Genomic DNA, 11,363 nt, shown 5'->3' with positions numbered 1-11,363 from the left:
TACCACCCTGGTCAGCACATGTGAGTATTATATGTGCCCCGCATGAAACAAATGAATGGTCACAATTCATGTCACAATTGAAGTCTAGCGTGGCCACCATGTCTCTTGAGCAAAACTTCCTATAATTTTTTGATCAGGCCTGGCCATTCCATAGAGCTAGCATATCCCGAATTGGGTCAAGAAGGGCCATTCCATAGAGCATATCTCAAATTGGGTCAAGAAAAAAGACTGCGCACCACGGACTCACCATAGAATTCAGTACAGTACGTACTTGAACGGGAGCAGAAGCACAGCGAGCAGCGCGGTAGAAGCTGCAGATAATAACCAGGTTACCAGTAATCTAGATTGCCAAATAGCTCACAGCTTAATAGTTAGATTATATAATCTTGAGGGGTAAAAACAAACAGGGCCCAAGTACTGTCAAGACCAATATAGCAGATTTGTACTCATGTCACAATCGACATGAGATCATGGGACCAGATCGAGCACTGTAAAGACCTGGATTTTATCACAAACGAGCTCACATTCACCTCTAGCTACCAACAACACTTCAAGCCAGAGTAAATTATCTTTTCAAACGGAAACTCAACAGATTCAGTGCCTTCATTCAGGCTTGACTCCTCGTAGTTATCTTCAACACCTGTAATAGCATCGAGTGCGACAGCATAAATAGTTTAATACTTGATGATGCTTATGCTTTACCTTGCCCTCATCGCATCTGTTAGTAAAACTCTGGTCAACTATTTACGTTATAATAAAAATGGAAAAACTTTCAATGCCCCCATTTTGTAACAAAACACCAACAAAAGGATCTAAGTAGGGATGGCAACAGAACCCACGCTAGTAGGCGTAAAATTCCACTCACGGATGCGGACATAAAAGTGTACCTGCAAGTTCAGGTACTCTGCTGCAGTTTCATCGCCCATGGGTGTTTGAAATAAAAGGTGCTCTATCTGTTCTAACTAACAGGTGCTCTATCTGTTCTAACTAACAGGGATGCTAATCCAACTCAAACCTCACCGGTATGGGTATGGGTGCAAAAATCTACCGGTGCGTGCAGGGTGAAGGATAAAGGATTTCACCGGTTAGGCAATGTGCCACAGGCGGGTTTTAACTCCACCAACACCGAATCCCGTTTTAACTATACCTACACCCAATCCCCAATCCCCTAGATCTAAGGCCATACCCACTAACCTCCCAGCTGATGCGATGATCCTGGTCATGTTTCTACCCTTTTTCCCCGCAAGTCTTGCAATAGAAACCAAAGCAACTAATTACAGTGGAAAATTATCAACAGCCAAGCGGGTGAAAAAACTCAAAAAGGTATGGGCATATCGAATCAATGCAAGCTAACTGAAATATGCAGTGGACTGACACAGGCCATGGTTAGGTGATCAGGTATTCTATTTAATTTAGAGCTCATCTTTGTAGATCCACACTCCCATATCTTGTAGCAGGATTTAATTTGCAGCTGCAATACTTAACTAGAGCCGTACCTTTGGAGATAGGAAAACTCCTATCCTCTGGGTCGATATACTTTGAGATGTTACTTGGGAAATACATGATGCCAGCACCGCGTTTCTTTTCAGTGGCGAAATTGGCTGAGCCTAGCAGAGTATTCTCCCTGGTGTCAAGAGCGATGATGAATGCCTTCGGGTCCTCGAATTTGAGTCTGGCCAGCAGGTATACGACACCATCATCAGTGCCAGGAGCTGGGTGGGACACCCAGAGGTTCCCCAAGGCTCGCACTGGATTTGCTCCTTCAGGTGACAGCAATCCGGAGTTTAGCATCTTTGACATGACCTTTCTGGGGATCGTGGCGTGGGATGCTCTGGCCTTGCAGTCCACGATCCAGTCCTCCCAGGAGGCAGTCATCTTGGAGTTGCTCCATGTATGGATCACCCAGTCAGACATCACCCGGTCAGGAAAGGTTTCTGTTTCTTCGTCACTGTCGCTGCTATAAGTAGGCAGAGTAGTCCTGGAGGCGGTGGAGATGATGGCTTCCAAATGAACAAACCTGAGGCATTGACCGACGACGGCAATCCCGCGGATGGGATTTGCGTAGCCTCCTATCTCAGCTCCCCGACCATTGTTGCATGTCAGCAGGTCCATCGGCAACGGCAGGGGCACGCCACGGAGCTCAGGCTCCGAATCGAGCACGTCACAGATGAGGATGCCACGCCAGAGATCGACCCAGCCCATCCTTCCACCTTCGCCTCCGATGGTGATCACGGCGGACGTGAGATGGTAGCCAAGTCGGCTTGAGTTCCTGGTGATCCTGAAGGGGAACGACATCTGCGGCTCCACCAATCGCACCACCACTTGGCTCCACACCCCAGTCCTGGAGTCGAAGCGGTGGAGCTCGTAGAAGTCAAATTTGCGTGTAGAGACCAACGAGGCCACCATGAATTCGCTTTCCCCGTGGAGAAGGAGGCCTGCATCCTCGTCTATGAAGTTGTCAAGCGGGGGCGGCAGCAGCTGAAGCGTCGGAACGTCCCCGACCCGGTAGATGAAGTATTCGTACTTGCACGGCGAGACGACTGGCCGAGGACCGATGAGGACGCTGAAGAGGATGGTGTCTTCCACCGCGCGGATGATGCGTGGGGGCTCGTTGATGAAGTCAACGCCATGGCATTCCACGAAGAGGATTGTGGGGAGCAGCGGACGCTCGGGGCAGCTTAAGGTCGCACCGATGCTGCAACCTTGATTGGTCAAGGCCAAGGCGGTGGTGGAGTTCCAAGGGAAGTTGGTGCCGTCGAAGCCATTGGCGTGGAGAAGGACGCAATCGGTGGGTGAGATGCGAGCCATGGAGGGCGAGATGCGATGGAGGTGATGTGATGACGGCGCCGCCGGAATCGAAAGGGAAAGGGAAAGGGAAGGGGAAGGACTGGAGCTAGGGCCATCTTTTCTCCCTTTTCTCAATGTATGAAAGGCCTTCTTATTAAAAAGGCCGACGAAGCCCAAGGTGGTCGCGTTGGGCAAGGCGTGAACCCATTGTGATGGGACTACTTGTTCTGAAATTTTCTCCCTATATTGGTGCTGTGCCGTAACTATATTCTGAATTCCTCTCATCTAATACCATGGAATTACATTTTTAGAAAAATACATAAAGCACGTGCTTTACCATGGAAATTAAACCGAGCATAAATATCATCGAAGATACTTTGTCCTGGAACATGTCAAGTTATTATGCACATCACATAAATCGTTAGAATTGTTGCATGAGATCATAAGTTCTTTATTAAGTATATGAACTTACTCTGTATGTGTTGAAGATGTGAAGTATAAGTGAGGTCAATCATTTTTTATTAGCTAAAAATTTTAGGTTAGATTGGCTGGTGATTCAACCTAGTATGTACGAGAGAAGATGGATAATTCACTTATATTTTATATGGAGACTCACGTAGAATAGGAGCTAGCAATGATATATTAACATCATTTATTTAATTGCTCGTGTCAGGTTTTGTACTCGAGGTACGTACCGGACGTCCTGACCGCCACAAGCGTGTCACCATTTCAAAATAGATCAACTTGTAATACGATGGTACCTAAAGGACTGGAATAAAAAACAAGGTTCCATTCCACAGCTATATAAACCCCACAAGCACAGCTATCAGACCCAAGCCCACAACACAGCAAAGAGCTAGCAACTGCAAACATACACAGACAGAATTCAAAGCAGAAAGATCGAGCTGTAGCTGAACACCATGGCGATGCAAGCAAACAAGCATATCTCTGCGATTGTTGTCGGTGACGTCGACGTTGATCTCACCCCATTCCTGAAACGGTACAAGGACGGCCGTATCGAACGGTTGCTGAAAAGTCCTTTCACTACGGGAGAAGTCTCATTTGCCGAGTGTCTGACACTCGGTAAGACAACATAAGCACTCGGCAAATCCTTTAACGAGTGTTGCACTCGGCAAAGAGGAAACAGCAAAGAAAGGGTCAGCAAAGGTCTCTTTGCCGAGTGTTTTTTGTCTAGCACTCGGTAAAGATTTTGCTGAGTACCTAATCCTGCTCTCGGCAAAAAAAATAGACGTGACGGCGGAAAAAACGGTGACGGACGTTTGCCGAGTGCCTGAGAGAAATACTCGGCAAAGTGTATGCTCTTTGCCAAGTGCTGGTGTAGTGACACTCAGCAATGCGTATGCTCTTTGCCGAGTGCTGGTGGAGTGACACCCAGCAAAGAGATTTATTTGCCGAGTGCCGCCTGAGAGGCACTCGGCAAAGGTATAAATTTTTTTTGGAAACGAGAGCATAGCGTAGGCGGCGGCGTACCCATCAGGATGGCCATGTCGAAGCTGTTGAGGCCCTTCTTGGAGAATAGATCAATGGCGGTGGGGATGTCGACGTTGGGGCCTGGCAGAAATGCTCGCCATGGACGCTTGTGACACCATGCCGTCCCTTCTTCCCAGTTGCACTTGGTAGATCGGCCCTCCGCACTGTACTTGTTGCACACATAGATTAATTAATTAGAGTATGCATTGATAATTTGTTCAGATATCACTCTTTGAAATAGAAGTAAAACATCAACAATACAAATTGTAATGTGATATATATAGCCTAATGGTTTAGACTACAGTCATTGTCTTCCTCTTAGCAGAAGCAACATCCGCAAATAATGAGATTGACAAGAGAGCAAATTGAAAAGAAAGGAAAATGCCAAGGAGCAAATGAAGTCATTGTTGGACATTATATTGTTGTTCCTCAAAAAAGAAAACCAATCGTCATTGCTTTACTCACAGCTCGTAGCATACAATGCAAAATGGGCGACTCACCATGCCAACGACATCCCTTGTTGCGGCGACGATGATGTCGGCGCAGGAGACAACGCCGGGGCACGCATTCTCGAGCGTCGTCTTGATGTCGTCGATCAAGTCGTAGCCGAAGAGGCCGTTGTTCTGCAGCGCCGTCTTCTCCGTGTTGGGCCCGTCCAGCAGGATCGACGCGTCGCACCCCTTCATTAGCCAAATCGAAGCGCGCGGACAATTCAGTGACAAATCAAATCAAACTGATGACGCGATTGAAGAAGCTACTAACTAGCTAGCTAGCAGGCAGTGGTGTGCAGTGTGCGTACGGCGACGAAGCAGTCGTGGAAGAGCAGGTGGAGGCGGCCGGGGCACGGCGGCGAGGAGCTGAGCTGGGCGGCGAGGAGCTGGACGAGGAAAGGAATGAAAGAGCCGACAAAGTGCACAAGTGTTCGGGTAGTCTGCGAAGGAATAAAAGATCCTTTGCCGAGTGCCAGATCACGGGCACTCGGTAAAGTTTCCTTTTTTTTATTTTTCAACGCATCAGCGTGAACTGTTGAAATATGGCAACCTTTGCCGAGTGTCCACAAACTGGACACTCGGCAAAGATAATATTTGCCAAGCGCTATTCTGTGACACTCGGCAAAATATATTTATTTTTTTCTTTTTCCACCCAAACTTTTTCTGTTGTGATTCTAGATTACCTTGAACTACATATGCAAGTTTGGCATATTACTCGAATTGTTTGCTATATTTAGTCAATTTATTTTATTTGATTGAATTTGTTAGAATAATTCAAATTTGAATTGCAAGTCATTCAAAGAGTGGAAAAAATGAATCAAAAAATGATATTCATATTATTGAGTCTACTTCGATACCTTATCCATGAACAGACAAGAATTTCAAACATCTCATGTTCACGAAGCATGACCACAAATTTGGGATCCGATTCTTTTTAAATTGTATAAAAAGCAAATTTGGTCAGAAAATCATGAAACTTGCCCAGATGTCATGATATCATATGTGGAGGCTGTGATAAAAATTTAACAAAGTTTCATGAAAGTTGTAACATATGATGCTTACAAACCGAAGCATGTCCAAATAAGTTTCATGATTTCATGTGAAGGCCAACTAGGTGTTAAGCGTTGTAGCTGACAAACTTTCACAAAAGATAGCTAAATTTTTATCACAGCCTCCACATATGATATCATGATATCTGGGCAAGTTTCATGATTTTCTGACCAAATTTGCTTTTTATACAATTTAAAAATAACCGGACCCCAAGTTTGTGGTCATGCTTCGTGAACATGAGATGTTTGAAATTCTTGTCTGTTCATGGATAAGGTGTCGAAGTAGGCTCAATAATATGAATATTATTTTTTGATTCATTTTTTTCCACTCTTTGAATGACTTGCAATTCAAATTTGAATTATTCCAACAAATTCAATCAAATAAAATAAATTGACTAAATATAGCAAATAATTTGAGTAATATGCCAAACTTGCATATGTAGTTCAAGGTAATCTAGAATCACAACAAAAAAAGTTTGGGTGGAAAATGGAAAAAAATAAATATATTTTGCCGAGCGACCAGAAAAAGCGCTCGGCAAATCACACATTTGCTGAGTGTCCGCGATACCGGACGTCCTGACCGCCACAAGGGTGTCACCATTTCAAAATAGATCAACTTGTAATACGATGGTACCTAAGGGACTGGAATGAAAAACAAGGTTCCATTCCACAGCTATATAAACCCCACAAGCACAGCTACCAGACACAAGCCCACACATTACACCAAAACAGCTCAATTTCGTCGGCCAGACTTATTTTCGTCGGCGTATGGAAAGTCGACGAAAACTGTTAAATTATTTTGTCGGCTTACACAAGCCGACGAAATTGTCTTATTTTCGTCGGCCTGAAACGGGCCGACGAAACAAAGGTACTATTTTTGTCGGCTTAACCTAGGCCGACGAAAATAAGTGAAACAAAGGTACAATTTTCGTCGGCTTAACCCAGGCCGACGAAAATAAATGTTATATTTTTGTCGGCTAGACCGACGAAAATAAGTGTTATAATTTCGTCGGCCTCGTTCAAGCTGAAGAAAATACAGGTATCCTAAGTCGCGAACTGGCCACGCACGTTTTCTTTCCAGCCGCCACCAACCCCCCCCCCCCCCCCCCCCCGCCCCCGCACGCCCCCGCAGCCGCCGCCCCGAGCGCGCCCCTACTCGCCTCCCGTGCGGCTGCGCGCGCCCCCGCGTGCCCCACGCGCCGCCGCCCCCCTGCCGCCGCCCCTGGTCCGTACCTTGTTTTTGACTAAGGCGAATCATAGAAGGTTGGAACGTTGCTATCAAAAGAGGCATATATACCTGCTTTGTACATTGCTACACATAAATCTTACGATTTCCAAACTCTTCAGTAAAGAATACTCTTCAAAGGAAATGTTTTTTTAATACTCATAGGCTTTTTGTTTGGGTACAGACCCGGCTAGCAAGGCTAAGGGCGAAGGCACCAAGAAAAACGGCGACGAAGGTAGTAATTATTAACTCTCTCTAACCATCTTTACTGTTTGTAACCTTTACCTATAAGTATTTGAACAATATATAAATTCTGTAACAAATTAAAGGCTACCATTGGATTCATATGTAAATTTAAACACTAACAGTCGATCGTTTAAACCTTTACGTAGAACTTATATCTTAAGTCATGCATAGAGATTATAAAGGTCATAGCATATTGTTTTCGAAGTTCTCTCTGCTGATATTGTTTACGTCATCAGCAATAATGCAAGTAAGAACTGCAAACATCATCATTCAAACTTAAACACAAATGCTTGATAATTTTTATTTGCTTACTATCTTTAATGAAGTAACATTTCTCACTTTCGTTAATGAAGTAGCTAGTTTGAGAAAATGGGAGATGATCAAAGTTGGATGTATGATGGTTGGAGAAGTAACGGAATGCCTACGCAAGAGTGGATGGTCAACACACAAGCTTTTGTGGATCATATTTTTTCCTTATCTCCTGGCGGTGGTTTGGCAAAGTGTCCATATAACAAGTGTCAGAATTGTTCTCGTCAACTCAGGATTGATATGGAGCATCACCTCTGCAAGTTTGGTTTCATGCCGAATTATGAGAGGTGGTACGAGCATGGGGACTCGCAGAAGTAGGAGGCATACAACCCAGTTCATAGCTTTGAGGAAAATGAAGATAGGATGGATGCAATGATGGATGATTTTGTCGAACATGTTGAGAATGCTGCTGAGGTCCCAGAATATTTTGGTCTGCTTGCATCATCAAAAGAACCATTAAATGGGGCCACTACTTTATCATAGCTTGCTGCTGTGACACGGTTAATGGCTATTAAGTCGAAGTACAACTTTTCAGTAAGTTGTTATAATGATCATGTTGACTTAATATTGGACATGCTTCCCAAATCTTACAAGTTCCCAAAAGACTTTTACTACTCAAAGAAGCTGTTGGCTGGTTTAGGGATGCCGTATCAGAAAATCCATGTGTGTGAGAACAATTGCATGTTATTTTGGAAGAAAAATGAAAATCTCAAGTATTGTTCATTTTGTAAGAAGTGCAGATACAAGAAGATGGTGAACAAAGATGGAAGTGTGCAGACAACAAGTGTGCCCATTAAGGTGTTACGGTACCTACCTTTGAAACCAAGGCTTCAACGGTTGTACTTATCTCAGAAGACTGCAAAACATATGAGATGGCACAAAGAGGGAATTCATAACAATATAGGATGCATGAGTCATCCATCTGATGGTACGGCTTGGAAGGCCCTGGATCATTATGATCCAAGTTTTGCAAGAGACCCCCGGAATGTGCGTGTTGGGTTGGCCACTGATGGCTTCACTCCCTTTAACTCAAATGCTGCCCCATACTCATGTTGGCCAGTGATTACAATTCCATACAATCTTCCACCATCATTATGCATGAAGGACGAGTATGTATTCTTGACTCTCATTATACCAGGATCTGACAATCCCTGTAAGCGTTTGAACATGTTCATGCAACCATTGATTGATGAGCTGCATGACTTGTGGCATGGAGTTAGGACATATGACAGCAGTAGGAAGGAATACTTCAATATGCGGGTAGCATTTCTTTGATCTATTCATAACTTCCCTGCATATGAATGTTCTCAGGATGGAGCACACACAGTCGGCTATGTTGTCCGGTATGCATGGGTGATACAGATGCTTTTCGTTTGAAATATGGTGGCAAATTCTGCTTTTTTGATTGTCACCATCGGTTCTTGCCTCATAATGACCCGTTCAGGAGTCAAAGAGATGCCTTTCACAAGGACACAATCATTACTAAGGGTCCACCCAAGTGTTTGACCGGTCAGGAGATTGTAGCAAGCCATAGTTGGTTAATTGCCACAGATGATGGGTTTGAAGGGGTAAAAGAGGAACATAATTGGACTCATATAGCTGCCATTTGGAGCCTTCCTTATGCCACTGCTCTGATCCTTCCACATAATCTAGATGTAATGCATCAAGAGCGCAATATTGCAGAAAGTATAATTAGTATGGTTTTTGATTTCAAAGATAAGACTAAAGACAATTTGAAAGCTAGGCAAGACTTAGCTGAAATATGTGCTCGGCCAACCCTTAATTTGAGACCCAATCAAGCTGGACATATAGGGAAGCCACGTGCTAAGTATTATCTTAAGCCTGCTGAGAGGAAAGTGGTTCTTTTGTGGCTCAAGAACCTAAAATTTCCTGATGGATATGCAGCTAATCTGAAACGGGCGGTGAACATTGTACTGGAAAAATGAATGGTTTGAAGAGTCATGATTACCATATTATCATGGAAAGGTTGTTGCCTGTGATGCTCCGTGGGTACTTCGAAGAAGAAATTTGGATAATGTTGGCGAGTTAAGTTTTTTCTATAGGCAATTATGTGCGAAAGAAGTTAACAAAAATACAATGAGAAAACTGAGTAAGGAAATACCTGTCTTAATATGTAAGATGGAGAAGGTGTTCCCCTTGGGTTTCATGAACGTAATGCAATATTTGTTAGTGCTTTTGCCTTATGAAGCTGAGGTCGGTGGACCCGTACAATACAGGTGAATGTACATTGTAGAACAAGACTTAAAGAGGCTTAAAGCAACCATCGGGAATAAAACACGAGTGGAGGGATGCATTGCTGAGGCATTCTATCTCAAGGAGATATCATACTACACGAGCACATATTTTGCAGAAGCAAATAACATTAATGCTCATATATCGTGCTACCACACCTCGCATGAGACTGTTATCGCCATAATTTAGCTGGGCCAGAAGATGGGCCGCGAGCAAGATGGGTTTAAGGGATAACTGTAATGGGCTTGAAAATTGGCTCCTGCGCGGGCGGTTTAAGGCCGGATTGGCCATGTATTGAGTTAGGTATGTGCGTTCAAGTTAGTTTAGATATAGTCAGGATTTGTGTCGTAGTCAATAAGGATTAGTTAGGAAAGGTAAGTCTCCGGACTATAAATATGTACCCTAGGCTACGAACGGAAGACACACCTACAAACAAAATCTCGGCACATCGCCACGCCTATTTCAGGGTTTCTTCAAGGTAATCGCCATGTTGCCCCGATCGCCTTACGTGATCAGGGCAACATCGTTCCTATCTGTTATCTTTGTGTTTCTCATGCTGAAGCGTTGTTGATGGCGAGTAACACTAGTTATCTTAGCGTTTACGGGGTTGCATTGGTTTTTACATCGTATTCATACATTGTTGCTACCCATAAGCGTTTAGCTATCCTTGTGCACGATCTCGGGTGCAAGGGCAGCGTCTTGCTCTGCTTCGGCTAGTAGATTCAATCTGTTATGGTAGGTCTTTGTTCATCAAAGATTAGGCTCAATGTCTGCATGGTTAGGCCCTTCAAACGGGTTGAATGTTCCGGCAGCATGTTTGATGCTTTATATTGATCTGAAGAGGGATTGTTCCCGGAATCAGCTTTCTGTTGGTTTTTAGGCCTCGTCTTGGGTTAGTGTTCTGTTATCTTTCATGTTTGTTAGGCTTAACTACGCGTAGGACGTTCCGGTCATGTGGTGAGAGCTTTAACCATTGTGGATTGAATTAGCTTGTTGATCGCGGAGCAAGTTTCCAATACCATCAGATCTATGTACTTTGCTTAGACGTACGGGTCCGATCTGATACCAGGGAATGATTGGCTCTTTACAGCTGATTTTGGGGGTCACCTGGAGAGCCGATCACGGCTCGGACTAACGTTTGATTGTGTCTGTGTACGCAGGAGACTAACTGAAAATGCATCGATACCTTCCTGATCAGGTATAGGTCAGGTGGCATGCCTAGCGAATCCTGAAGCCAGGTCGTGTGCCAGATCCTGGGCCGTTGACCGAGGGATCGGGGCCCACCAGTAGTCCCGAGAGCCTCCCGGCTCCTTGTGTTGCCTGTCGCTGCTCGCCGGTGGGTTTTGACCGACAACACATTCTAGCACGCCCGATGGGACCATCTTCATCGACTACATCAACTTCCACCGCCAGGATGTCAAAGGAAAACTCAGTCACATACGAGGAGCTTTCCGCTGAGCACAAGCAGAAGTATGATGAGAGCAAGGCTCTCTTTAAAGCCGATCTCATCGG

At 44.6% G+C, this 11,363-nt stretch overlaps 2 protein-coding genes across 2 annotated transcripts; both read right to left on the bottom strand.

Moving 5' to 3' along the window:
- Positions 1-312: 312 nt before the first annotated feature.
- On the bottom strand, positions 313-2,892 carry LOC112879296. Its single transcript, XM_025943519.1, has 2 exons — positions 1,497-2,892; positions 313-640 (listed from the first exon to the last, which is right to left on the bottom strand). The coding sequence occupies exons 1-2, from the start codon at positions 2,806-2,808 to the stop codon at positions 537-539; spliced, it is 1,416 nt and encodes a 471-aa protein (XP_025799304.1). The 5' UTR covers positions 2,809-2,892; the 3' UTR covers positions 313-536.
- Positions 2,893-4,328: 1,436 nt separating this feature from the next.
- Positions 4,329-5,635, bottom strand: LOC112881004 (cationic peroxidase 2-like). The gene is made up of 4 exons (XM_025945722.1): positions 5,627-5,635; positions 5,078-5,155; positions 4,779-4,958; positions 4,329-4,442 (listed from the first exon to the last, which is right to left on the bottom strand). Exons 1-4 carry the CDS (start codon positions 5,633-5,635, stop codon positions 4,329-4,331), a joined length of 381 nt encoding a protein of 126 aa, XP_025801507.1.
- Between the last annotated feature and the right edge of the window lie 5,728 nt (positions 5,636-11,363).

Source organism: Panicum hallii, chromosome 2 (genome assembly GCF_002211085.1).
Source record: "Panicum hallii strain FIL2 chromosome 2, PHallii_v3.1, whole genome shotgun sequence".
NCBI classification, from domain to species: domain Eukaryota; kingdom Viridiplantae; phylum Streptophyta; class Magnoliopsida; order Poales; family Poaceae; genus Panicum; species Panicum hallii.
This window is presented reverse-complemented; position numbering and strand designations above follow the sequence as displayed.

What these genes read in the sequence shown, in the direction of transcription:
- LOC112879296 (XM_025943519.1), bottom strand. Translation starts at nt 2,808, where the DNA reads ATGGCTCGCATCTCACCCACCGATTGCGTCCTTCTCCACGCCAATGGC. An exon ending in GAGTTTTCCTATCTCCAAAG is followed by an intron (nt 641 to 1,496) that starts GTACGGCTCTAG and finishes ATGCTATTACAG; the next exon opens with GTGTTGAAGATAACTACGAG.
- LOC112881004 (XM_025945722.1), bottom strand. An exon ending in TCCACGACTGCTTCGTCGCC is followed by an intron (nt 4,959 to 5,077) that starts GTACGCACACTG and finishes TGGCTAATGAAG; the next exon opens with GGGTGCGACGCGTCGATCCT. An exon ending in CAAGGGATGTCGTTGGCATG is followed by an intron (nt 4,443 to 4,778) that starts GTGAGTCGCCCA and finishes CAACAAGTACAG; the next exon opens with TGCGGAGGGCCGATCTACCA.